The sequence below is a fragment of the Pseudopipra pipra genome, chromosome 6 (genome assembly GCF_036250125.1).
Source record: "Pseudopipra pipra isolate bDixPip1 chromosome 6, bDixPip1.hap1, whole genome shotgun sequence".
In the NCBI taxonomy this organism is placed as follows: Eukaryota; Metazoa; Chordata; class Aves; order Passeriformes; family Pipridae; genus Pseudopipra; species Pseudopipra pipra.
This window is the reverse complement of record NC_087554.1, coordinates 33155920-33179847: the sequence shown is the minus strand read 5'-3', so window position 1 is coordinate 33179847 and position 23928 is coordinate 33155920. Positions and strand designations below refer to the sequence as shown.

The window sequence follows — 23928 nt, the reverse complement described above, 5'->3', positions numbered from 1 at the left end:
CTCATTGTAAATGCCCAGCAGGATAGTGGCAAAGCTGAGATTAATTCTCCATAGATTTATATAGACCTTTCTCACTGTTGATTGCTTGTACTGTTTCAAAGGTGTGTATGTTGCCTTTTTTTATTGCTGGTTACTGACTTTATTTCAGCATATGGTGGTTGGCGCCATGACACAAAGTGAACATTTTATACTAGAATTAAAGTGGATATTTGACAGTTTCTGTCAGAAAGTTCAGAGCAAAGAATTTGTGAGACAAGATTTATTGCATATTTTATATGGGACACATCTGTTTCTTTGCTACTTTTCTGTTTAAATAAAAAAAAAAAGCAATGAAGGTTCTTTAAGAAACAAAGACTGTCAATAAAAAGCATGAACAGAAAAACTACATTATTTAGAATGAATTTAATAATTCTGACCTTCTAAAAAGGTGCTGCTTGGAACTATGACAGTCACCTTCCCCTTTTTGTTCATCCATATAGACAGGATGGGGGAGGAGAACTTCAAGCGAAACTGGTTCTCAAATACACGAATACCCATATTTAAGGGTAAAGAAAATCAAAAGGAAAATCAAATCTAAGTATTGATATCGGATATTTACATATAAAAGTAAGGTGAAATATTAAGGTAGACTTTGCCTATCTTTTTTTAGCATCCATAACTGCATTTTAGTGATGCGAAATGTGCCAAATGAACAGTCCTTCTTTAGAAAATTTCTTATAAAACTACAGATTGATTATAAGATGATCTACAGCAAACTTTTCCATATTTATCTATTAATATCACTGAACCTGATACAATTGGGCCTCTGAAGTTCATTGATTTAGTCTTCTTCAAACCTGAATCAAAACTGAATTTGAAGAACACCTAGCAGGATCTTGTTTAAGAAAAAAGTTGTATGTCTTAACAAGAAAGAAAAAATCTTCCAATAAAACTCTATATTTTTAACTAATAAAATTACTATTTATAAAGATTAATATTTAGTAAGAAACCCTAAGATTGAGCCTAAGAAATATGAAATTCAAATAGCTAGAATTAAACAAGAAACAACAAAAATAAAGAAAACATATTGCTCAAAAATCATGAATGCCTCTGTGAAAAAGCATGCATGACTTAGCTTCTACTTAGAGAATACAACAATAGAAAAATCACTTCTGTTGGACTACATATATTCTACACAAATAGTTACGATAAACAGTTAAAAATACTTATAATATAGGTTCAATACTTTCCCAAACAAAAACGTTGTAATTTCCTCTACAAAATCATAAGTATTTGTCTAATTATTTCATATTTCCAATGTAATTAATTTTTGTTTTTAACTCAAAGTTTTTCTACAACCTTGACTTAAGCAGAAAAATTTATCTACCTACTAGTTTGGAAGGCCTGTAATCTGATATAAAATGAAAAAAAATTTGGAAAAATAGATGCAAACTTTGACCTGCAATATTTCTCCATCTTGCCACAAATAAAACACAGGATACTAACATTAAAGAGTATTTTGTTCAGATTCCTTTAATTGATGTTTTTACAAGAAACACCAAAATGCATACAAATACAAAGCAAGGATTTTTTTCCTGAGCTTGCCTTCTTTGTGATAAACACATAGAAGAATATATTGGAAAAAAAGGATCCCTCAATTTCTAAATAACAATCCTACTATTCTCCTTATGGGGGAAGGATGACAGGAAAAATGAAGCATGTGTGACACATTATTCAGGCCATTTAATTCATTCATTGAAAGCACTCAGATACTACCATGATGAGAGAAATGAGAGTGTACACAAAAGAAAAAAAAATTCACATTAGCTTGATTTAAGACTAGGAAAATAACAAGAGTTATTACTGCATCTACCTGATCTATTTTAGTGTTTTACAGCTTGCTTATTTTCTGTTTAATGCTATGCTGGGAGGATCTGGAATTTTCTTCCCACAGTAGATTTAAACATTTATAATGTTCACATTTATCCTCATACAAAAGGAGAGAAGAGGATATGAGTATTAGATAATAGGACCAGGGAATGTGACTGCAGCAGCTAAGCCCGCTACTGCAGACTTTCTGCTCACTGAACCTCTAGGGCTTTATTATTACCTTATTGTTTATGAGGTACCTCCTATCTCTTGGAAATGGCTTTTACTGAATAATATTAGTGGATCTGTGCAAAAGGCAATTTCAATTTTCCCATTAGTAGAAGAGTTAAATATAACTCAGTCATAGCTGAAGTTTTATTGGACGACCATTTTGAATCGATATTATCCCTTAAAAACCACAAAACCTATTTCTGAGAAATATAATTAACACAAATCATTTGTATTTCAATTCATTATGCTGTAATAAAATAGTCATAACGAGCTTGATTCCTCTTATTGTTTTTCTCTATTAGAACAGGAAAGTCTTGAATCAACTTAAAAAATCATATGCAGGTGAAAGTAATAATATACTTTGGAATTTGGTTCATCTGCAACTAGAACTGAAGAATATTCTTTACATCAAATATTTATTAGAACAACTTACTTTAAAAAATGTTTGGAAATACATAAAGTTATTGAAAATATTTTTAAATTTGAAAAGAAATTTTAAATACTGAGAACATTTACTTCATTCTCAAAAAACCCAAACCAATATCAAATTATGGCACAGTGAAAAATGACTGGAATTAAAAAGGCAGGAAAGTCAAAGTTCCCCTACCATTATTTCAAATAGAATTCATAGAATCAGCTCTCCTAACTAAACCTGAGGATTCTCTGTCCTATGAACTGCTCAACTACATTTAAGGAAAGAATCCCTGATGTGTAAAGCTTAATAATCTTTAACATATATATGCTTTATCCAACTCCCATGCAACTCAATGCTGGATCAGGCCCTTTGTGTAAAACAGAAATTAAGGAATCACATTGTAAACAGTTACTGAAAACTGTACTGATAACTCCATAGATATTCAAACCAAACACATTTTATAGAGCACTTTTTTCCTCTTAGCATTATACTCTTTCAGTTTGAAGATTTCTGCTTGGCCACAGAGCTACAATGTTGTGTTTAGTCAGGTATCCCTGCCTGTCCTAGGGCACCACAATCCTCTATAATACCTCATTCTGTTCATTCTCCACTTTGTGGAGGGAACTTCCAGACTGTAAGACATTCCCAAGATGAAAGACTTCATACACATGCTTTGTACCAACAGTTATATCCGAAAATATGCTGTGCAGAAGCTTAAAAGAAGTCCTTCAAGAAATATTTTTTAGACACTTTCAAAACAGCTGACTTGGGACAAGGTTTAGATGGCTGAAAAATCTTGATGCTAAAAAGTTTCAATTGATTTACATGCTATGAAAGAAGTACCGTTCCAATAAATTTCATACATACATCTCTTAAGAGATATAAAACCACTGATTTCTCCACCTCTGTCAGGGTGCTCAAAAGCAGCACTGTAAAGGCTCTTTGCAGGACAAAGGTACATTTTTAAATATCTTGCCCTGGCATCTGAAGTATTTAGGCTCAAAGATATCACAGAAGTTGCAGGAGAGGTTGAATGATGACCTGAAATTAGATTTTTTTTTTTAATATTTAGGAGAAGTCTGTCTTTAATCACAGGTGTAATCTCACAACACTGTATTATCCATATGGTTTTACTCTGTCATTCCTCAATTTTGAGAGATTAGTATCAAGCTGGTACTTTAACTTTTAACCAGCTTCAAGCTTCTGATAACTGCCCTAGGAACATTGTGATTGTTATTTTTGTTCTCAAAACAAGGGTCCCGCTACATCCTTTTCAACAACACTGCAGATTTTACCTGTTCTCATTGCTTAAAAAGGAAATCAGAGTTTACACCGTAAGAGAATCTAATCCATAGAGCTCCAATTTCTTGATGAAATTTTCAGCATCTAGTATTTTTATCAATCATGCTCAAAAGCATTAAAACAGGATAATCATATGTTTGCACAGGTATGAAAAGTAATTGAGAAAAAGTATTAATATACCAAAATTACAAATGTCCACAGAGAAATTCCACACAAATGCATATCAGATTAAGCATGTTACTGTCATAATCAGTTTGTATTATATGGTAGCAGTGATGGGTATTTCCAAGCTTAATACAAAGACTATGGTGTGAAATTATAGAGTACAGGGGACAAACATAAACTGAGAGTGACCAGTGTGATGGTACGTACTAGAGCCTTTTGAGAGAAAGTGTGTTTGGTCCTTTCATTATTTAAATGCATGAACCTCTTCTATCCAATCCTTTCCAATTCTTGACTCTGCTCTTTCCTTGCAGTAGTATCTTTCATATATGTAAACGCTTGCTAAAGTAATGAATCAGGGAGCATCCTGACTTCCCGCAAGGAAAGCTTTGACGTGGATTTAAATGCTATTAGTTCCCTGACTTTGAATATCAGCACAAATAGGGCAAGACGAGGATGTCCACAGCAAAGCAAATCCAGATAAACTGTGTGCTAGTGGAGTTGACTGGAGAGAATAATGACACAAAAAGTAGATAAATAAGAAATCATGCAGGAAATTCATAAGAATACAGTAAAGAAGAAAGCAGCTGGATTAAAAAAAAAGCCTAATAGGATCCCTGTGAAAAACCAACACACATAACCTACAGTTCTGTTTATCTCTAAGTCTATGATACAGAAACTGGAAGAAATTCAGTAGAATTGAACAGAAAATAGAGGTTACAATGAGAATTCAAAGTGAAAGCCAGAGTCCAGACAGCTGATTGTGGCTATAGTAAAGGTATCAGTAATTCTAGGTATAAATTTTATAACTATCATATACATCATATTTTTGTATTAAATCAAGGGTATCAACAGTAACATTCATTATGTCACTCAGCTGCTATTAATAGGAAATCCTTCTCTATCATGGAATGCCAGTGACTTTGTAGCAGCCATGGTAATTCAGTATAAAACAATCAAATTGAAAAGAAGCTGGAAGGAACTGTTGTCTCTAAGAGATTCTCTCCTTGTCTTCCAAGAAAGGATGACATTCCATTTTTTAATTAACAGTTCTTCTAAATTACATTCATATTACACATTCTGATGGAGTGTAAACTTCCAATTTTTATAGTAAGTCATGATACAGTGGAACTGATTATAGCAATTTGATGTATACCTTTTTCAAAAATAATAAACTGAAAGTTTCCTGAAAAGTCATATCTGTAATTAACATCAATTTTAAAGACTTTGATTCTGGTAATTCTTCTGGCATTGTAGAAGGAAATATTAATTTCAGAGCAAATTCTTGTTCTTTGAATCAGTTCACTGTCAATATTGCATTAGTTAAGAGGCATATGGATGCAATCACATTCCAGGACAACTTATTTGGTGTCTTATGGACTGAGGCTAGTGTCTAACTATACAATCTCTGAGTAACACAGCAATAAGGTTTGGTTCTTTGCAGACTCATGCCAATTTATGTAAATCACTCTTTCATCTGTTTAAATACAACGATCTTTGAGCGATGAAAACAGTTATGACTGTCACAAACAGTTTGAAAGATAAAAGTAATTCTGCTGCTGGCTTATAAAACAGCGTTCCACATCTAAACACAAACTTTGCCTGGTCTGTAATGTCATTGCTGGGAAGGATAAAAAGTTTTAAGCAAACATTATCACTGCAAGGAAGTATGACATATTTTTCATGTTTGACACTGGACATAAATATCCTCCCACACTGTTTAATGTGAGAACTGCATATGCGTGGCAGAGATAATAAAACATCTCAGTGAAAACAAATGAGGAGAAAAAAAGTTATGGTAAGTAGAACAGAAAATAAAGCTTTGAAGTTAAAAGTCATCATATCTGTACATTTTATTCACAAAAGGAAGAATCAGTATTTGATATGCAGACCGAATAGTCACAGAATCTACAAGAGCATCTCATGCCTTGTAGAACTGGTTATATGTACAGAGATATATTTTCCAGTTGACAGAAGCAGCTTCATAACTGCAGGTAAGAAAATCAGGACAACTCTAGGATCCTTAAAAGTGCTATTGTTCTTCTGTTTTTTACACACAATATTTTAACAGGCAGCTGGTACTGAAATTCAGTGCTTAAAAAAATTATCCTTGATTTTCTTATTCATTTGTTCAGCATTAAAATGTTCAAGAGCTTTACAAATAAAATGGAACACAAGTACCATAACCCAGTATGTAGATTAAAGCAGAGGAGTACAACACTAGTGGGAAGACACGTATGTGACTTAATTTCATATACAGTTTTAGAATATTTTTCTTTCTTTCTGTTAATAGTCTTCTTGGGGAAAAAAGATGTAAATTTATTGCGTAGAAGCAAGAATTTTAAATAGTTCTCAGAGGTTTCTGGTATTTTGGGAAGTCATTATAGAACAGCTCTACCAAACTGCTTTGAGTAAGGACTTTAAACATAATCTTTATATCTGTCTTAAAAACAACTATAATACTGTCACACTATTAAAGGAAATGAGAGCCAATGTAATTTTCTTCCTAATCTTTGACTGTATTAAAATGTATAAAGGTATGTCCCATTAACAGTAAGAGAGAAATAAGAAATGTTATCGTATTGTGAAAATGGTGTCTTGGGAGTATTGTTGACTTCTGATTCACTACTACTAAATAATATTAACATTCTGCTTTCTACTTCATAGACTGCTTTGATAGAAAAGCAGCAAATTTGAGTGGAAAGGCTTTTTTTCCTGTAATAGAATAAATTATCATCCTCCCACCATCAAAATATGTACGAGGCTAAAAACTAACATAAGAAGGTTGCTTTCCCTGGGGGCATAGATCACTACGTAGCTCTCTTGTAGCCCCATTTAGTTACTGGAAGGCAGCTGCTGTAAAGTCTCCTGAGAGCCTTCTCTTCCCCAGGCTGAACAGCCCCAATGCTCAGCTCCAGCCCTCTGATCATCTTGATGGCCTTTCTAATAGAATTTATTTCTTATTTTCTTTCCCAATAGACTACTTCAACAATCCTATGTCGTGGACTCTAAAAGGGAAATGAGGAAACGTGGATCAAAAGTCCCCTTCTGTACCAGAAATACATTAAAAAGTGCGTTAGACTGGATGCATGCCAAGGTAGCTACTGCAGCCTAAGAAGAAATTACTCCTAAGAAGATATTACTAAGAAGAAATTACTCAGCAGTTAAAATCTGATTTACAGACTTTTTCCATCTAATTGTTAAACTTGTCTGAAGAATGCACTAGCTCCTGAAATAACGCTACAGTGACTAGCTTGGTCTATGACTCTATTTTTCTATTGTATAGTCCCAAAGACTGCATAGTGTTGACCTTTCATGTAGTATACATAAAACTACTAGTACAGCAGTTGTAGCAAAGTTGTAGCAAAGCAATTAATTTAACCAATGTTTCCTAAGTGCTAGACTAGAATTCTAAATATAGGACAATTTCTTTCACTTCAGGATTAATCTCAACAGATTAATCTATTTGCCAAATCCCTCCCTCTCCATCTTGCTTGTTACCTTGGATGCTTCAGTGTATCATGTGCCTTTCCCAAATAGCTTTGCTTTCCATTGTTAATAAATTTCAAAAACTGTTCTGTCTTGACATCAGACTACTTGTTTCCCAGATGCTGCTGTAAAATAAATTAATTCCTCTAATAGCACAGTCTTCATCATCAAGATGCTTTATTCTTAGAGAAATGAAGAGAAAAAGCTATGCTCTTCCTATGCTAATTGCTATGAATGATAAAGACTTTTTGATGGGCACATTCCAGAATATGAGGGAGGAAACCACACCCAGATTAAAGTTTTTACATGCTTTCTGACCTGGATCCAATGAAGAAGAATTTGGGACCAGATTTTGCAAGATCCTGCATGAATCTGTATTATGCATTTCCACGTTTATTAAAATAGACAAAAAATAAAAGTAGCTAAGTGGCAAAATAAGAAATAAATTTAATTAAGGTTATTCACTTACTCCTTTATGCCATTCGCTTTCTGGTTTGTTATTATTCTTGAGAGAATGCACAAGGAGAATAAAAAACACTATGAAAAATTAACGCCAATGGCCACCGGCCAGTATCCCTTCCAGTGAGCTGCACAGCAGCAGTAACAAAACTTTTTCTTTTCTACTTTTCAAAAGAGAGTATTTTGCATCTTTGTCATAGTCATCTAACCCTTCTGATTTTTTTTGCATGAGATAGTTTGGTATCAAACGAGTTTTATTCTAAGCAATTCTGAGCAAGAATTTCATGACCTAAACAGCATTTTAGACCACCCATTAATTTCATGATTTCAAAGGTCTTCTTGCATATCATGGCAATTTAAATGGAAAATACTTACCAACACATTTCTCACCCCCCCAGTAATTCCGTGGGAATACAGTAAGTGTATATTAATTTATAGTAATTAGTAGGTTTTCGTATTATAGTAAAACTAGTATAATTTATTGCATATAATTAAATCTACTAAAGATTATTTCCAATTTGAGAATAATCTAAGCCTTTTTCAAAAACCATGTGCATATCAAATATATCTGATGAAGTATTAAGACAGTTTACATAAGACATCTTTCATGTGGGATTCAAAAAGTACTTGACAAAGATTATCTTTCACTACAAAAAACAGCAAGAACCATTATTAAACATTCTGTGTAACAGAAAAGTGAGACGCTCTCTGAAAAGGACATTAACCAACTCTGCTAGAATCACGAAGTACCTAAACTGGGAATAGAATATAAAGCTTCTGGCATGTAATTCCCTGTCAAAGGCACTGGGCTACATTACATCCAGCTATACAAAACAGCACTGACATCAGCAGAAGTACAGTTTATCCCCTCTAGCATTTTAGAATGTCAGTCTCCATAACACTCACAGTGTTTTTTGTTACAACAGAGCAAGCATTAGATTTAATTGGTATTAATTATCATTAGGAAATGTAAACATTTCAGTTCAAGCAAATCAGTATTTTTTTCCTTACAGTATTTTCAATTTAGCATTGACTAGAAATGATGGGAATTGTACGTATAAGAAAAACTTCAGTGTGTATGAGTTCCAGCCTCATTATTTTCAATCCAGAAGTTTCAGAAAATCATCTGAGTTTTGGATACGTGCTGTCAGCTGGCAGAAAGATAACAGACAATTTTTTCTTACATTTGCTCAAACCAGCCGCAACTCTTTTTTAAACAAACAAAACTGAAAGCAGATGCTTATCGGATGCTCAGTATTATCAGCTAACTCCTAATTTCAGAGAAGTAGGAGTTTACAGACACTTGCCTCTGAGCTTGACATTTGTCCAATGCCTATTCTAGTGTCACAAATCAAGATGTGTTTCTGTGTTATTTTTATCTGTCTTCATTGTAGGATTTTATAGGATTTCCATTCTAATGCCACAGAAGGTATCACCCACCATTATAAAGATTCAAATCAATCAGGTGATTGATGAAGAAATAGGATTGATAGTTACAGAATCCAACAACCTACTGAAAACTCATCTCAGAATAAGGTAGATGAAACAAAGATGACAAAAGATGAGAAGTTAAATGATACAAAACTAAATGTGTATGATTAGATACCATAAAGCATAACATTATAAAGCAAAAGGAGAACAACAGAACATAAGAAAAAAGTGGTCAAGTAAGTAATCCAAGTGGTTTTGCTTTTTCTAGAATGCAAAAGACCTGAAACACTAAAAAGTGTCCAATAAATTTAACATAAAGAACTTCTTGTCCCAGGCCACCATAGAGGAAAGTATCCTTTTTTTTTTTTTTTTTAATATATACATTATTCACACACATAATGATAAAATTATCTATTACACCATTAAAGATAAATATATCTCAATTTCCACATCAATAGGCATAAATAGGGCAAATATCTGGAAGAATGTTTTTCTATTTGAAATGATAATGCACAATCAAAATGCAATTTTATCTAAAGCAGAATTAATCTTCTTCCTAGATCAACTGGGTATTTTTGTCATATTCCACTCGTCAGAAAGTAGGGTAGCTCAGCACTGCAGAAGAAACCAGGTACTGAGTTGCCTTTATTTTTTGAGACTGTGGTGAAACGATTTGCTATTCCTTCTGCTAGTTTTAGCTAACATGGAGCTAACTTTCTTCATAGCAGCTCCTATGGTGCTGTGCGTTGGATTTGTGACATAACCATATAACACATCCATGTTTTAGCTATTGCTGAACAGGCTTGCATAACATCCAGGCCTTCTCTATTTCTAATGCTGACCCCCAGAAAGTAGGCTGGGAGTGCACAAGTAGTTGGGAGCGGCCAAAATGATGACAGCTGGCTGAATCAAACACAGGGATAACTCACACCATATGACATCACATGCTCAGCAATAAACTGCGAAAAAGAAGGTGGAAGCAGGGGAGAAGTTCAGAGTTACAGTGTTTGTCTTCCCAAGTAGTAGTTACATGTAATGAAGTCCTGCTTCCCTGGAAATGTGAAATTCAGAAATGTGTTTTTCTAAATGAAACTTGTGCTTGTCACCTGTACATGGCACTGGTGAAGCCACACCTCAAATCCTGTGTTCAGTTTTGGGTTCCTCCCAAAGACATTGTGGTGCTGGAGCATGTCCAGAGAAGGGCAATGAAGCTGGTAAAGGTCTGGAGCATAAGTCTGATGAGGAACAGCTGGAGGAACTGGGGTTGTTTAGCCTGGAGAAAAGGAGGCTCAGGAGGGACGTTATGGCTCACTACAATTACCTGAAAGGAGGTTATAGTGAGGTGGCGGTTGGCTTCTTCTTCCAGGTAACAAGTGATAGGACAAGTGTGCCAGGGGAGGTTTAGATTGGGAATGAGGTAAAATTTCTTCACTGAAAGGGTTATCAAGCATTGAAATAGGCTACCCAGGGAAGTGGCAGAAGCACCACAGGGATGGCCCTGCAAAAGTTCAAAAAATTTGTAGATGTCGTGCTTAGGTTTAGCGGTGGAACTGGCAACGTCAGGTTAGTGGTTGGACTCGATGATCCTAGAGGTCTTTTCCAACCTTAATGATTCTATGAAATGGTTGAACACCTGCCTTCTGATGGGAAGTAGTGAATGAATTCCTTATTTTGCACTGCCTGTGCACACAGTTTTTGCTTTCCCTATTAAACTGTCTTTATCTCAACCCATTAGTTTTCTTTCATTTATCCGTCCAGTCCTCTCTCCCTCGTCATGGAGGGGGAGCAAGCAAACAGCTGTGTGGTACTTAGCTGCCAAACTGGACCAACTACAACAGTCCTCATGAGAACCAGGATGTAGTAAAAATTACAGAATCTGTGAAATGATTGTGAAAGACACTATTTGGTTAGGGTCTTGGCAAGACTTGGACGAAATTGAATTATTACAATATTTAGCAAGCTAGATCAAGAAGCATGCTGGAGATCATAATGGCTCTGTAGAAATACATATATATACACATATACATATATATATATATAGCACTATCTCAATCTTGATGTTATTATTAAACTGTAAAGTGAAAATTTCCAATCAAATAAGTTAAAAAGACAATACAATTGTCCTGCAGTGACAAAAAGATTTCCATTACAATTTTTTGTTTCAGAAGTTCTGTGGTAAGAAATATCCTGCTTTAACACTATCCAAATACACTTGCAATTAAAAGAAAAATTATATCAAATAAATATATCCAGTGAGCTTCATGGCCTGGGAGAACAGTAAAGGAGAATATTAGCTTACTTAACAGTACAATTTAATAGGAACTGCTACTTTTGAAACATTCTGTTTTCACTTGTCAAATTATTTACATAAAATAGCCTTATGAAATAAAGTTATTAAAAAGACATTAAGACTTCTCAAACAGTAAACTGTTAAACTGCTCACCATTTCTATGAGAAATACAATTAAATTCTTAACAATTCTTAATACAGTTGTCAGAAATACAGAACTTCTACTGTTTACCCAAAAAGTCTGTACTCTTACAAGGGGATGGGGGAAAATGTATTCCTTTATATATTTTGCACAAGCACAGAGGCAATGGTGCTGGCAGAAGCAGGTGATGGGAAACACATAGATGGGAAGCAGGAAGGAACAGGACTGTTGTTTTCAACAGCAACCTGAGTTTACATTGTCTTGAATTGATGATCAAATTGTACCTTGGATTTCAGCCATTGTCTCCAGACTCTACCCCGGTAAATCACTTTTTTTATGCTTATTTCTATCTCACATAAGACAAAATCTTTAAATCTGAATAAATCAGTTCATAAGCTCACATTATTGATAAAAGATGCCATTACATCCTGTATATATGTGAACTTTCTCTAAAATAATATCTTTCATTCTAGTCTTTTATAAACTCAAAGCTTTATATTCCCTCTGATAAATTAATGAATATATGATGAATATATTTTTCATTTTGCATACAAATAATAATTTTTTTAAAAGCACAAAATAATCAATGGGAAATGTGTGAGATCAAGGGAACAATTATCTTTGACCAGTGATGTCCAAGATCTGCATAACATATATTACCATACATCAGGCACATTAGGAATATAATCCACAGGAATTTTCAGAGGCAACAGATATTTAATGCAGCTTACACTATGAATAACTTTGTAAACCACTACACTATTTGCCAATGTTTTTTTTTTTTCTGATGCGGTTACCTTTCTGGAAGAATTCCTCTAATTTCCCCTTGAAGGGCTGGAGATGCTCTTCAGAAGACTCTCTGCAAACCAACTTCATCTGCTTCTCAGAGGCTACAAAGAGAAGTTGAGACACATTTGTGGCATAAGTTATCTACCAGAAGTAGAATCCAGCACTGTAGAAGCCTACATCTAAATTAGTCACCTGAACTTAGAGGAAATAAATAAGTACTAAGGAATACAGCAACTACATTAAAATAAAAATACTAATACTAGTCTAGCATACCAAAGAGAAAATTCTGTATGTTTTTAATTTGTCTTTTGTAATGACTTTGTCCTAAAACTCCTGCAATGTGCTAAGGTTTGCTACTAACACAGCCAGACTCAACACTAATTCTAGGTGGTATACTTAAAGCTCCAAACTTTGTTTCTGTGGTGAGTGGAGGACGTCTTGTATCTGGGCTGATTTTAACCAATCAGTGCCAGGCAGCCTACACTCAAACATTTTTCCTAAAACAGATGCAGGAATTCAGCTTTACTTCAGTATTCAAACTCCAGATCATGAAATGAAATCGTGGAAGTCTGTAAGAAAGTTAACTTACATCGAAGTACAACTTGTTTACTATTTAATCTCTCTCTTATTTTAAGAACTGATGCCATGATAATTTCTAAAAAAACTCCAGTTTTTGCCAATGAATTTTAACATGCCTAGAACTTCTAGTAAGCTTTGTAGATTCCAGCATTCCACACTAAAGGTGGAGACAAAAATCAAAATGCAATTACCTTCCATTTAGCAACTGAATTTATGAATTACTACAAGATTTTTTTCCCCACAACTCTTCATTCCCAAGAAGCCAAATTTAGTCTTGCAACCTGCAGCATATGACAAATCTTTCAAACTGTTCAGAGTAAAATTAACGGATATTTGTTGTATGCCAGACCATAGGCAGAACAGAGCATTAAGTTAAACATACTGGATTGGGAAAGTCTTTTATTAGCTGCTCAGTTAATAATTTAAATTAAGCAAAAAAAAAATTAGAAATCAGGGAAGTTTATATGACATCTAAAGATTGTTTCCTTACGATACATGCTGCTTACCATTAAAAATTTGAACTTTCCGTGACTATTACAATACACTTATTGAAATAGGATTTCGTTCAGGCAAATTGTGTTACTGCTTTGGAAGACAACAGACATTAGAGTTTTACAGGTAGGAAAAATCTAGCAAAGTAACTGAGACAGTACTGTAAATTTCTGACTAAGTCTAAACAGAGTAGCAGCTACAGGTTTGTGTTTTCTCTTTTTGTTTAAACAAATCTACAGAAAATCATATGAGGCAATATTTAGAAATTATTTTGAATAAATATAAAATGACAACTGTAAAAGTAATAGTACACATAATGTGTTCAGGCATTTGAAACACAGTAAATGTACATGATTATTACAGTCATGTAAGGTTGCAATGACCGCATAAGAATAATTATTTTACAATATTCTTACATAATTTAATTTGTATAAATCTATACAGAATTAGATATATATGAATATATATTATAAAAATAAGCTTGTAGCTACAGTAGTATCTACACACACTCTAATATACACTAGAAAGGCATTTTCCCAAACATATGGTATTGTCTGAAGTATTGAAAGCTTCCTGGATGTTTCCTACAAGCTTTAATAACCCAAGATTTAGAAAAGTTACTCAGACATGCCCCATTTAAATATTGAAGTGACCACGACTAGAATGAATTGTTTTTAAATTAAAAAGAAAGCACATATAAACCACCTTCAATATTTCTTTTTAAATTGAGATGACGAACATTAACCTTAATCAGACGACAAAAATATGGACAAGAAGTACCAACATATAGAGCATATAGAAAAAAACCTGATTTGGGTAGTGAATTCTGAAGAAGAATCCTAACATCCTTAACAAGGAGATCAACAATTGGCATGAGGGGAGAGTAAGAAGGCAGGAACAAAAATGAAGAGAAAATGAGACAGATGACGTAGAATAAGGAAATTAGGGTGACGTAGAATAAGGAAATTAAGGTGTTGATTAAAACTCTAAAATTTTGAGATGAAGTGGAATGAGGGCAGATACCAGTTTCAAATGCTTAAGTTATCTTGAAAGAGTGAAACTGAAAGAGATAGAAGAAGTTAAGTAACTGCTGGCAGACTCTAATAATTTACATTACTGGAAAGACTTAAAAAGAGATCTTTGGATGATTCTCTGATGACAATATTTATCTAGATGATAGCTATCTAAAAATCCATTTACTTCCTTAAGTTCTTGCAGATAATTGCCAAAACAGAATGAAGGGTTCTGAGAATGTTTTATCTCAGGAATCAAGGACAAGGGTGATGAAGTGAAAATCTGTCAATCACAAAAGCATTGTATTTGCCCTACACTGCTTATTCCTCCTTTAACTGACTGCATTTAGGTGATACTTCCCTCAATAACCTAGACTTTTGGTCTACAAACAAAAACTTATCTGGGCAACTGAAGGTCAACTAATTCTGTTTGAAGTCAACTGCACTGAAAAATTTAACTAAAACTTGAATTTATTTACTTGCTAATGTTAAAAATAAGACATATCCCATAGGTACAGAGGCAATAACTGATGGCAGTCATGAACTTCAGCTGGAATTGCAGGCTCCAAAATGTCATATTCCTACAGAAATCTCTCCAGTTTCAATATTCCCTTCAATGATGAAATATTCTATGCCAAATAAGGATTCCTTATCCAGTATCTATAAGCAAATGGTGGCTAGGACCGCAAACCAAATGTACCTTTTAGGCTGAAGAACCTTAGAACATCATCAAAGTTGCTTGGGATAGCTATGGCAAGGAACCATGGAAGTGTGTTCAAAGGAATCAATAATCAGATACAAACAAAGACACATTTTGAAGAGAAAAAAAGAATTCCATGACAGGATTAAATAAAAGTTTTTGATTCAAATGGCAGTTGTAATGATACATGTTAAAGTCAGTTGGTCTTTGTTCAACTATTTTTGTAATAACGATGAAAGGCTACCATACAACTCTATGACCTACCTCAGTTCTACACCACATAATAAAAGGTTTCTGGTAACTAGCATTCATCGAATTTCCTGTCATATATAAGGAATATATTTGTTTGTTTGGTTTTACTAAAAAAATTACTTGATATATACCATTAAAAAATAAAAAAATTGACCATGTAATGTCAGACATTATATAGAAAACCTAAAGCTGCAAAGTCCAGTTCCATTATTTGCTTTGATTTTCCTTGCTAAAAATACTATAAGTGGGAGAACATTACATTAATTCTTTATATTTTGTTCTGATATTCACTACAGTAGAAACCTTCACTCTTTAAAAGAAAATTATGTCAGCAAAGTTTTTATTAGACTTGATTCTGAGCTAAAGGATCCTATTATGCATTCCCCCTTTGAAATAAATATTAAGAAGCCACTTTCTGGAAAACGTCTGAAGGAATTCTGAGGAAGCTGACAGCTAGCACACCACATGTACACATCTCCTCTCACCATCTCATTCCAAAATAATCATTTGGGAAAATAAACAACCTGTTTCAGCATTACTGAGTTCAAACAGATGCAAATTCTCCATTAATGTAACAAACTTTTGGTTCTTTTTCTTGGTATGCACTGTATGTTAGTGAAATTGAATGCAATATGCTACTTTGAAAACTGTTTATTTTTAAATGAGCTATTGCAAAAAAAAAAAAAAGAAAATACAAATGTGCAACAGTATTTGAAAGCCCTTACAAATTACTGGATGTACATCATGCTTCACCCACTACAAATTTTGGCCACAGAAATGGAAAGCATTAGCAAAACACTAAAACAAAGCTGGAAACTGCTGATTATCAGTTTGCCACTGTCTTCAGATTTAATGCAGTACTTGGCTCAAAAAGTTCTTTAAAAATCCCAAATATAAGTGAAAATATTTACAAAATAGAATGTCTCTCACTTAATGCCTATTGGGCAATAGTCTTTTAAAACTCCACAGACACTTGTAAATCTGTCAAAAGAATCATGGCCCATAAACAAACTTTCATGTAAAGAGCATTTCAGTGTCAATCAGACAGGATTTGGAATTTTTTAAGCACCACTTTTAAAGTAAATGCAAAACCCAGAATAGTTGAATGTTGATAACAGTAAATTACTAACTATTTAATCACCAGAACCCACCAGTAGCATTTACAGGAATCATCCTGACAGCAAAACCAAGTATCAACACCATGAATTCCTATAAACCTGTCACTGACGCTATCCCCTATGAGTTATGTCTCTGTGAAAGCTGCTAAATCTCCCCCTGGTCTTGTTTGTTCAGAGCCTGGCAGGTTATATGGCCAAGCTCGCTATTTTATTTTGTTATAATGCAGGCGTGTCTTTGACAGAAGGTTTACTATTTGATAATTCTTTTTTACAACCCTTACCTTTTCTCTTCCAAAGAGCTTTTGAAACCATACCGCAAATGAATTCAACGTAGTGCTAAACAACCCCAAATTTCTGTATGAGAGAATCCCTGATTTTTTACAGTTCAGAAGTCTGTTATACTACTTGGGCTTACACACCCAAAAAAAAACCCTAATAAATTTTAGATGAAATGCATAAATTTATATTATTCAGCAAGTGCTATATAACTTTCTTGTGATTTAGTTTCTTTGGACTTATTTTATTAGATTGTCTTACTTGCAAACAACTTTGCAAGGTAAACAAAAAGTTACAGGAGATGCATATTTACCCATTGTACACTGCTGCAGGATCTGGCTATATTCTCTTGTTATTACATGCACTTAGATACTTATTTAGTGGAGCTATGCACATGAGATTTTAGTGTCAAACGATCCATTATATTTCTGCTATCTTCTGCTCTTGCACTTATTTATCAACTTATTTATAAACTTGAATGTAACTGTTTCTTTTCAGATACAATTTTAAATAAATGTGCAGAAGGGAAGAGATTTATCTTGATTCCTTAGAAGCACACAGTAAGAATTTTGACAACTTCTAACTCCAAGAGGTTATGCTGCTAAAGTTTCAGAGAAAGTATTTTATTTGCTCTTTGGACACATTTATAATCAGTACACATCTCAGTGTATTCTGAAGCTTCATTTTTATTGTCTTAAATAAAGCTTCATTTTTATTGTCTTAAATAAAGGTCAACAATTTAATGCAAAAAAGTGTTAGCACATATGAAACAAAAAACACCATTCTAACCTATTAATCGCTTGTATAGTTACAGTTCTTTGAAGATATTTTCAGCTAATTCAGAAGAAGAACTGTGTTTCTATATAAGATTATTTTCTTCACACATTTAGAATTCAGTTTTCTTAAAAGAAACCAATTTCAGAGGATAGAGGCTAGTATGTAAAACTTTAAAAAGTCCAATCTTTGTCTGAGCTACATTTTCCTTGTGACACATAGAAACAAATATTTGTTTAGGTGCTCAAGCTCTCATGCATAATGAGAAAGAAAAAACATTTCAGTGACAAGTCCTAAGCTGTGGAAAGTGAAATAACTGAATTAGTGGCAAACAAAACATCCTGTAAAGTTCACCTGTTCTGAAGCCAAGAGTCAGACATCTTGACAATTCTTAAATGTTTGATCAGATATTCTGGCTTTGTCTTTTGAGGGGGCTTTGTTTGTTTATTTTAAGTTTAACAACATTTTGAACTTTTACAGTTGGTGATGGCATGCACAGGAACTTTTAGGCCTGTATTAGTTTCAACTAACCTAAAAAAAATTTTGTTTGCTCCTTGTTTTGTCAAAGGTCATCAACATTATATATAAATAATTTAAAAACCTTTCTGCTAAAACTGTTTTCCAAGAATAAATTTAGCAAAATGAACGAAGACTGCTAGTAAAACTAAATATTTTTCACACCATAGCAACATATCTGAGCCTCTGGTTAATGTATTCCCTCTGAAATAGTAGTTTACATTCAGTGCATCCTTCAGTGGTGCAGCATACTGCACATATAAATGATTATAATGACTAAAGCCTCATAATTTTCCAGTCGAGCCTTTGTAAGATTCCTTTAAGTGCTTCCAGCACACATGATTAGTAGAAAATTTTTGTTAAGTGTCAAGATCCAAACATACAGACCTCCACACATCATTAAGCTCTGTCAGGAGTGCAGAACCATGCACTAGCAGATTCTGCTGAGAAATTTCCCTTCTGTCTGAGCACTACAAAAAATGAGTATTTTGAAACTGAAGGGTCTTGTCTGGCTAATTGAGAGGGAGACAACATTTTTAAAGAAGGAAGAATAATATTTTTATCAGATGAGCTAGGATTTTTACATTGTTTAAAAAAAACCTCAAATTTTCAAACACACAAACATTTTATTACTTAGTGTACTGGACAAGGGATCAGATGGAATTGCTGGGCAACGGCTGAAACAGTATGTTTATGAGCTGAAACTGTAGAAGTCAGAAAAGTGATCTCTTGTTTTCCTCTATAGTGCTGGACCTCTGATTTTCTGTGCAAGACAGATCATAAACTTCCACCTAATTAATTCTTCTACCAAGGTTATGGCTTTGGTTCAGCTGAAGAACTCTCCTTAGATTTAAAATAATGTAAATTCATAAACTGCCTGCAATATTAGCAGGAACACTTTACTTAAAGTGCTAAGTAGCCTCACTATTACTAACTTTTATCACACTGTCTAAACTAATGCACTTTCAATCATTGATATGTAAGTGACTGTCTCAGTCCTAGCAGAAATCTGCCTTTTCTTTTACTGAATACTTCTCCTAAAAAAGGAAAAGCTGATGAGGTCCATAAATATGAAGTCGCCATTCCTCCCAATGCTAGTATTACACACTCTCCAAACAACATAATTCATTATCCATTATGCACACTGATAGGGACAATACTCCTCCTGTTCCCAGATGTACACTACCTGCCACCAGATGTATACTACATAGTTATGTAACTAATGCTTAACATACACACGAATGTTTTATTTATTTATTTATTTGTTTGTTTAAAAGGGCACATAGAAAAGCGCACAGAAAATTTTAACTGTGCTAGTTGCAAGATTCATTTTAGAATCTTAACATTTGCAGAATGTTTTTTAACAAGAAATTTCCGAGAATTCTTTAGCCAAAGGAAAAAAATATAAAAGAAAAAATGAACAGCATGCCATTGTTTACCCAACAGACAGCTTTCTCCCTGTGCCTTTGTGCACACATGCAGACATCTGCTTTCAGGGAATAAACTCTTCTAAAACATCATTGCTTTGCTCCTCATTATATTTCTGAATGTTATTAAAACCATTCCATACTATCCTTTATTATCAAAAACTAGAAAATCTAATGAAATTTTAAGAAATGATCCATTTAGGAAAATTTCCTAAATGTATTCATATATGAACATTACCAGTGGAACACTGTCAAAAAGTTTTATTGTAAAATAGAATCCAATGCACATACAGAAAATACGTCTTTAATGCCTGTGTTGGATCTTTCTAAATCAAAACAAACTGAAATACATCTCATACTGCTGAGGCAAAAAGCAGTCAGAAAACTCTGAGAAGTAAAAGAGTGTCAACTCTTGCAAACAAAATAACTTCTCCTTTACAAAGACATCCTTTGGTTTTTTTCCTTTTACCGTTCGACATTGCCTCAAAATAGATAAATGTTGTACTGTGCAAAAATACAGTGAAACCACATACGAAGAGCTATGCTTCTTTTATGCTAATACCTAAAGAAATAACACATGCATGTATTTGGCTTCTCATGTTCCCCAACTTCAAATTTCTACTTGCCTACACCTCCAAAGTTTTAAAGAACATCTAATTAACATGAAAATTAAAGTAAGTTGATCCTGTAAATTATTGTTCCTGTAAACTTCTCTGCTCCTGCTGGGAAAATTTTTTGAAGACATATATGTTAGTCAGACATCTAAGTTCCTCTTTTAAATTGACTTAAAACATTTCATTTAAATTAGAATAAGGCTTCAATTGGTTGAAAATATTTTAGAAAAGGGTCTTCGGTACTTTTTTGAATACTATTCTTCTGTAATGAATAAACAATCACCTTTTATTGAGAAATATGTATTGATCCAACAAATTATTTAGGAAGTTAACACTCAAACTGATATAATATTTAGAATTTTCATGGGATCCCATAATCTTACTTTCTATCAAGCAAATCAAACATTAGATAAAACGTCTCAACATTGTAATCCTTGCCCTATTGATTATTACTGTATCATGATTATACTAAAACTCTAGTCCATAAAACAGACTTTATCTAAGGCTGTATTATGTATGAGGCATCCAGGACATAAATATATAATTCCATCTAAATAAATTGTAACATTAAATTAATTTTTCCATCCATGCATACATAGAAATCCAAAACAGGCTAAAATTGTCTCAATTTATTAATTGAAAACACCAATTATTCTCTAGAACACAATCAGTCTATAGTTAATTAGTGGACATTTTGTTGCAAAAACCTTCCATTACGTGTCAGGACTCTAACGGCAAATCACATATTTAAGAATTTTAAATTAACTTCTTATGAATAATAATGACTAAGCTTTTCTGCCTTAGTACATTTTCCTATTGGTAAATATATTCCCTTATAATCCTTCATAAATCCAGATATTGTTCAGTATTTTAAATCTGGAAAATCAGAGTTTTAGTTAAATGAGCATGAACTGATTATTTTTTCTTTTAGCTGTTTCCTCTTTGACTCTTTTTATAGTAACAGTGGCTGAAAGAATAGAGAATGAGTGACCCTTTTCAATTTCCATCCTTTTCTTATTTCTAAATTCTCTTCCATGCTTTGCAAAAGACTGTGATACATAACTCCCAGAAGAGGCACTGAATGAGAGCACTGTAGATGCAACAGTTTAGTCTGGTCTAATCAGCTATTCTAAGAGACAGGGTTAAGTAGCATGGTGTTTGCTAGTCACATCCAGTGCACTGGATCTGTTTCTATGAATGAGAATATATTTATTTATATATAAATACATATATATATTCATAACTGCAAAGACTACATAGATTGTCATGCCATTTAGGAATGAAAATAAAATGAAGCACTTGAAGAAGAGGCAGGCGAGGAGAGGTATGTTCAGCTGACTGGGGATTTAGTTTTTCACTTCAGCTATCTAACAAATAACTACAGAGAAGACAGAGCCAGACTTTTCTTAGAAATGCACATCTGAAGAAACAGGAGCAATTGTCACAAGTTTCAGCACAGGAAATTCTCACATGGGATAAGGAAAAATATTCAAGACAGTGATTCAGCACTGGAACAGGTGCCCAGAAACGTGCTGGGATTTCAATCCTTAGATTCAAACCTGAGCTGGCTAAGGCCCTATACAGCCTGATCTAAATACGAAGTTATTCCTGCTCAAAGACTCTGGACCACGGGACCTCCAGAGGTACATGCCAACACACCAACCTGCATTTCTCTATGATTTTAAGATACTTGTAATGCTTCTGTATAAAAAACCAATGTGAAAACAGCCAACAGAACATTTTAATTTCTCATCTTTTCATGCACAGATTTATTTGCTTCACTTTTAATCTTTTCATAAATATTGTACAATTTTAAAAAATGGGGTGTCCATAACTTGAAGTTTTGGTGAAATTCTGCTATTTAAATGGGGGAAAGTTGGGACTAACATACTTAAGCAAAACATAGACCTGTGAACAGCTAGGTTAAGAGGCACCCAATGTGAAACCATATCTCCTGGAGTACTGAAATCCAACTGATTATTATAGAGCTGATCCATGAAGTCTTGCTTCTATTTCTATTGGTGGCCATGAAAGGAAGGGAAAGTAAAAGGTATGTGGTATTACAATGGGATTTGAATGCGGCAATCTCAGAGGAAATTTAATTAATTGTGAGAAATAAAAGTGTGACTCTTGAAAGTACCCAGAGTGGACCTATCTTAGTTTCCATTTTTAACCATTCAATAAATATCTTTGCTCTTTCGGTTGTTAAGGTCAAGAATACTAAAAAGTTATAATCAACATTGCACTAAATGATACAAGACATCTAATACTGCTTTGATTAATAGAGCAGCATTTAAAAATTTTATGAACTGCACTGCAAAGAAGAGGAATGAGTATGACAGATGGGAACAATCTACCGTGCAACTAATTTTTAATAATTAAAATTGTTCAACTTTGGAAAGAGATAGTAAAAGGTTAATGGTAAAACTTATACAAGTCTATCAAACTTTAGTAAAGTGGCTTTCTTTCTGAAAATCTTATGATTATACAATTCAAATATTCTGTGCTTATTCCAGAAGAATATCAACACCAAGAACATCAAGTGGCATTGTGCAAATTAGAAGAGGAATCATGTTTGGTCCCAGGGAAAAGAAAGAGTGAAAATCATTGCCCTAGACAAGGAGTAAGATATCTTACAATCTTAAGCAAAGCAAATCCTTTTTTTCCATAACTATACGGATTAACTGGAAAGCTAACACCTGTTAAATGAATAAATGTATCTGCTAATGATACTGTGTAGTATTTTAAAACCCTGGAAATACACCAGCTATCCAGACCTGGAGTGAAAGCCTGAACTTACAGAAAACATTTCTTTTTCCTGTGACATTAAAGTGGAACCAGATTTCACTCTAAAATTTTCATTTCAGTGTTTAATATTGAATTCTCTTTTACTTCTTTCCCCTTAAAAGCCTATATTAAATGCATATTTTTGTTTCTCATTCTTTTTAACCTAAAATGTTTGTGATTACAAAGCTTGCTCTGGAATACATGTTAAAACCCCGCTGGATTAAGGTTCTCCAAAAATTTGGTTGACTTCTTGAGTCGAACTTTAGTCTAATCCCTTTAAACTAAAGTTAGTCTGTCCCTTTAAAGTCTAATCTGAAGACATAAAAATAGACAATTGTATGGAACTCAATCTGTTTATCAGAAACGGATAAAAGCATTTGTGCTTCATCTCGATTTGAACTTTCGGTTCCACAGTGTCTAGGTATTTCAAACCAGAGGTTTACACCGCTAAGAGATGCCACTCACGATAACTCTTATCTTTTCTATGTTAATATCCACGTTAAAAAGACAAATTTGTGTCTTGATAAACTAGTAAAATATATTTTTAAATACTAAATGACAACTACTATGAAAAGTGTCTATCAAAACTGTCATTTCAGTTGCAAGAGGTGATAATTTACCTTTTTTTTAATCATTCTATACAAGTTTCAGAAAAAAAGGTAAGTCACTAACAGGAACATCAGTTCATTCCCTAATGACACACAAGAAAACCCCTCTTTCATTTACTACCTTTGTCTCATCTCACTTACAGGATAATCTGCTTTAAGTCTACCTCAGCCAACAAAGTGCGAAATAAATCCAATGTACCCTATAACACAGGCAG

General features: G+C 33.6%; 1 protein-coding gene across 10 annotated transcripts in view; it reads right to left on the bottom strand.

Moving 5' to 3' along the window:
• FMN1 (formin 1) overlaps positions 1–23928 on the bottom strand; it is a 187712-nt gene that overhangs the window by 24319 nt on the left and 139465 nt on the right. For 9 of the 10 annotated variants that reach the window (XR_010431342.1, XM_064658464.1, XM_064658469.1 and 6 more), the window contains one exon: positions 12566–12658. The exons of the other annotated variant lie outside the window; for it this stretch is intronic. Coding sequence is in view for 8 of the 9 variants with exons in the window: in XM_064658464.1 (XP_064514534.1) it covers positions 12566–12658 (93 nt within the window). In the remaining variant the exon portion in view is untranslated. The remainder of the gene's footprint in view (positions 1–12565; positions 12659–23928) is intronic. 10 annotated transcript variants of the gene reach the window in all.